We start from the raw sequence: 5155 nt of genomic DNA, 5'->3' as shown, positions 1-5155 counted from the left end.
GGGCAAGGGCTCGGGCTCCCAGAGCAGGAACTCGTGCAGCAGCGTGTTCACCGTCTCGGGGCACTCCAGCATCACCATGTGGCTGCCCTCGTCGATGAGCTTCAGGAAGGCCAGCAACAGGATCTGCGGGGACACGCGGAGCTCAGGCCGGGCGGGGGCCACGCTCTGCCAGCACGCAGGAGTGCACAGGGCACCCCGCACGGGCTGGAGGCTGTCGGCACTGTGAGCAACCCACTCAGATACAATGTGGCATCGGAAAAGCCTTTCCAAATAAGCCAGGCCTGGTGGCATCTTCGGAGGCTGAGGCAGGCAGGAGCGAAAGTTCTAGGCCCAGCATAGGCAATTTAGCGAGTTAGCAAGAGCACACCTCAAAAGCAAAACAGAAAAAGGGCCGGGCATGTCGCTCAGAGGGAAGCTCTGAGTGAAATCCTCACTACCAAGAAACACAAAAACAACCCACGCAACAATAACAATAAAAACAAAAAATCTTCCCATACATTTGACAAATGACTCCTGGTGACCAGCTGGGTCTCTGCCTCACCGCCAAGGCTTCTCACCTTTGGCCCCAGTAACAAGGGCGAGGACGTTCATGCTGTTTCTTTGCGTCCTGTGTAGGGTGCTGAGCAGCACCCACGGCCTCCACCCACAGGTGCCAGGAGCACCCGCTCCCATCTGGAATGGAAGTGTCTCCAGGCATTTCCAAGGGTCCCCAGGTAGAAAAACTCGCCTTTGCTTTAAAGATGCCAGCGCCGACCTAGCTGAAGTGCTCGACATTTTTTTTTGGTACCGGGGATCGAACTTGGGGCCCTTCCACGGGAGGCGGCGGAACCATTGAGCCAAATCCCCAGCCCTAGTTGAAGTGCTAAAGGCCCTGAGATCCTTTCTTTTTTTTTCAGACAGGGTCTTACTATGTAGTTGAGACTGACCTGGAACTCACTATGTAGCCCAGGCTGGTCTCGAACTCACAACGATCCTCCTGTCTCAGGCTCCCAAGTGCTGGGATTACAGGTGTGGGCCACCACACCTGGCCCCTGAGACCCTTTCTTCGGCGCCTAAAATTCCTGATTCCCCTTCGCCCAGATTTATATAAGCGGTCAATGGGAAGAGGTTCTTACTGCGTGGAATGGGGACAGGAAGCCCTGCTTTACAGTCTGCCTCTGACTCTGGATCCGATGCTCCCATTCCCCTGGGGTCAGAACAACACACTCACACGCAAAAACATACCTGGAGGCCACACCCAAGCACAAGCCACGCCCACCCAGAGCAAGGGTTCTATAAAGATGCCACACCCCCAGGAGCTGGGCGGGTCCTCAGGCCCCACCCACAGGACGCGGTCACGCCCACACAGAAAACCACGCCCCTCAAGAGGTCCCACCCACCCCGGAAGTCGCTCATCTCCAGGGATCGCACCCCGGTAAAGGCCTAGGCCCTGCGTGGCGATCTTTGCGGGTGGGCGTGGCGTGGCAGCTCTGGGCGCCAGCGCCTACCTCAGCCATGCGCTGGTCCTCCTCCACGGGCACAAATTTGTCGTGCATGCCATGGACAAGCAGCACGGGGACGGTGAGCTCAGCGTGGTAGACTTCGTCGCCCTCGGGCCAGTACTGGCCACTCATCATGGCCCGCAGCACGAAGGACGACACGTTGAACGCGTTGCCCTCCTTCAGCAGCTGCTTCTCCTTGGCCCCTTGGCGCGCAAAGCCGGCCCTGGGTGGGGAGACACTGCCAGCCGGGCCCCAGGACCCCCACCCGGTCCCTCTGTAGCCTTCCTCCACCCGTCTCAGGAGGAGCCGGTCACAGGCGTGGCACTCACTTGAGGAAGCTCCAGGCCAGGCAGGGCGACAGGCAGTGCAGGACGCACGCCGGCATATTGAAGATGGAGCAGATGCTGGGCTCCAGGGCCGTGGGGCCGCCACCATTGATCATGATCACTTTGTGTACCAGGTCCGGGTACTCGTGGGCCAGGAAGGTGCAGAAGGAGACGCTACCGGGAGGGAGAAGGGGTTAAGGGGTGGAGGGCAGTGGTCACCGGGTGCAGCCACGAGGGCCTTGCCCTCCCGTCCCTAGGCAGGTGCTAACTCCACCCTGGGGCCCTGTTGGGACTCATGCCCGAAAACTGTCAGATCTGTCAGAGCAGGAGTTGGAATTTTTACTTTGTTTCGTTAAAGGGAGGATTCAGATCCAGAACCTCATTTATACATGTTTTGTTTTTTGTTGGTACTAAGAATGCTACCCCAGGGGCTCTCACATGCTAAGCAAGCTCCCTACCATGGAGCTATACCTCTAGCCATTTTTATTTTTCATTTGGAGACAAGGTCTCACTAAGTTGCCCAGGCTGGCCCTTAATTTGCAATCCTCCTGCTTCAGCCTCCTGAGTAGCTGGGATGACAGACCTGTGCTTCCACATGGAGCTTGGCTACTTGTTTTTGTAAATAAGTTTCAATGGAATACAGCCTTGCCTGGCTGCTTTTGCGATGCAAGAACAGAGTTGCAAATTTTCAATAGAGATTGTATGGCCTGTGAACTGAAAAATTTTACTGTTGGGTCCTTTAAGAAAATGTTTGCTGGGCTGGGGATTTAGCTTAGTGGTTCTGCCTCCTGCTTTGCAATTGCAAGTTCCCAAGTTCGATACCCAGTACAAAGAAAGAAAATATCTACTATCTGGGCCTGGTGGTACAGGCTTGTAATTGCAGCATTCAGGAGGATGAAGCAGGAGTATGGCCTTGAGTTCAAGGCCAGCCTGGACTACATAGCAAGACTGTCTCAAAAATAAAAAAAGTTTGCTGTGGCTGGGGTAGAGAATGGTTGCCTAGCAGGAGGGAGGCCCTAGAGTCTGTGTCCTGCACCAAAAAGAGGAGGAGGAGGAGGAGGAGGAGACTGGCTCATTCCTGCCCTGAGGAGAGAAACAGGCAGGAGTCCAGCAGACATGAAAATGAGACTGTGCCCGTGAGTCACTGTGCGACACTGTGCAGCTTACTCAAGCTCTCTGAACTTTAGTCTCTGGTGTCCATGGAGTGGTAATGACATTCTTATGAGGGCAGAGGTAAACTGCCACACTTAATGAGAGGAACCGAGTTGTCATAAGCACGGACTTCTGGAGATGTCGTGTAAGCAAATCAGAGATCTGGTTTTTTCTTCTTCAGGGCAGGAGATGGAACCAGGGCCTCCCACAGGAGAGGAAGGAACTTTACACAGAGATGCACACCCTGTCCCGAGAGCTGAGCTGCTTTCCAGCCTGCTGCCTCTTCTGGATGCTCAACAGCATACTGCTTTTTCTCGTCTGACTGCATGGGCGATCATCCCTAAGACTGTCCAACTGACCAGACTCTTCTCCCAGTGGAAGGAGGCCACCATGGAGAGGGCTCTTGGGAAATGCCAGATTCACAGTCAGACTTCAGGGAAGGCAGTGTACAGCAGCCTGCGCCTTTGGGCACAGGACTGGGGAGATCCAGGTAGACCTCAGCCCCTGCCAACTGCACAGATCTTTGTCTAAGGCCGCAGTTCTCAGTGGCTGTGATTGTGCCCAGGAACGGACACCTGGCTTCTTGTAGAGACATCTGGGTGTCACGATCCCTACCCAGGGGCTCTGCAGGGCCAAGGCCAGGGAAGCTGCTAAACATCCCAGAGCCTCACAGAAAACACCCGCCAGGCCACAGGTATCAACAGTGCTGGGGAGGAAACACTACTTGAAAACAATGTGTTTTAGGCTGAGGGAAGAAGATCTAGTGTTCCATAGCATAGCAAGATGAAGGGAGCTCCCAACAGCCTGTTCTCCCTCGGTATACACACGCACTCACACGTATTTTAAATTTTGAGACTGGGCCTCACAGCTCCCCAGGCTGTCCTTGAACTTGGGATCCTCCTGCCTCAGCCTCCAGAGAAGGCCACCACACTTGGCTTATTTTATGACTAACTAGAAGACAGTTCCAAAAGGGCTGGAAGGCTCCAGACAGGAAATAACGCTAAGGAGATGAAGACATTAAAAAGGGCGACTCCACCATTGCTGGGTGCGTGCCTGTGGCACAGTGTCACGCCTTGCCCACCCAAAGGCACAACTGTGACATCAGTAAGACCTAATATCACGTCTAATTACCCTGGCTTGGTGACTCCAGGCTGTGTATACATATTGAATGATCACAGGGGACCCTGCAAATGTATACCATTTAACAATAATTCATAACAATGAATTTTTAAAAACAATGAACTATAATAATGATGGCAGGAATTCTCATCTTCTTGCAGACGTTAATTTTTTTTTTGTTTTGGTTTTTTTGAGACAGGGTCTCACTATGTAGTGGAGACTGACCTGGAACTCACTATGTAGCCCAGACTGGTCTCGAACTCCCAGGGATTCTCCTGCCTCAGCCTCCCGGGTGCTGGGATGACAGGTGTGCGCCACCACAACCGGCTTTCTTACAGATGTTAATTTAAAAAGTCCTCCTCCTCCCCTTTTTTGCTGCTGTGTTGGGGGTGGAAAACAGGGGCACCCACATCCTGGTCAAGAGCCACTGCCACAGTGTCCTAGCCCAGTGGTGCTTTTCTCTCTCTTCTTTCCTTTATTCCTTCTCTTCTCTCCTGTCTCTTTCTCTCTCTCTGCCCCTTTTCTTGTTTTTTGAGACAAAGCCTTGCTATATAGTCCTGGCCAGTTTCACATTGGCTATCTACCCTAGACTGGCCTGGACCCTCCTGCCTCAGCTACCCAACTGTTGGGATTACAAGTGAATGCCACTACGCTCTGCTTCTTTTTTGAGTCAGGGTCTTGTCGTGCAGTCCCGAGAGCCTCCAATTCTATGTAGCTTGGGTTGGCCTCAAACTGGCCGTCCTCCTGCCTTGCCCTTCCCAGTACTGGGATTCCAGGCGTGCACAAGACCGGGGGACACTGTTGGGGAGGGAGGCCGCCTTGGGGCGGTGTCTAGCTGCGGCACCCGCCCGGTCTTACCCGTAGGAGTGCCCGATCAGCACGTTGCGCTTCTTGGCGTAGCGTTTGAAGATGGCCCGCATGTCCTCGGCCAGCGCGTAGAAAGTGTAGGCAGCTGCCACCTGCGGCGCCGAGCTGGCCCCGTGGCCGGCCAGGTCGGGCGCCACCACCTCGTAGCCCAGGTGCACGAAAAAGTCCAGCTGCGCCTTCCAGATGGCCAGCGAGCCGCCCACGCCGTGG

At 54.5% G+C, this 5155-nt stretch overlaps 1 protein-coding gene across 1 annotated transcript in view; it reads right to left on the bottom strand.

Moving 5' to 3' along the window:
- Nucleotides 1-5154, bottom strand: part of Abhd8 (abhydrolase domain containing 8) — a gene marked incomplete at its 5' end in the record, with an annotated part of 6042 nt that extends 888 nt beyond the window's left edge. Inside the window, 4 exons of the mRNA XM_010644373.1 lie at nt 5-123; nt 1488-1704; nt 1811-1981; nt 4937-5154. Of these exons, the coding sequence (XP_010642675.1) occupies nt 5-123; nt 1488-1704; nt 1811-1981; nt 4937-5154 (725 nt within the window). The remainder of the gene's footprint in view (nt 1-4; nt 124-1487; nt 1705-1810; nt 1982-4936) is intronic.
- Between the last annotated feature and the right edge of the window lies 1 nt (nt 5155).

The sequence above is a fragment of the Fukomys damarensis genome, unplaced genomic scaffold (assembly GCF_012274545.1).
Source record: "Fukomys damarensis isolate Sample0158 unplaced genomic scaffold, DMR_v1.0_HiC HiC_scaffold_37, whole genome shotgun sequence".
NCBI classification, from domain to species: Eukaryota; Metazoa; Chordata; class Mammalia; order Rodentia; family Bathyergidae; genus Fukomys; species Fukomys damarensis.
This window is presented reverse-complemented; position numbering and strand designations above follow the sequence as displayed.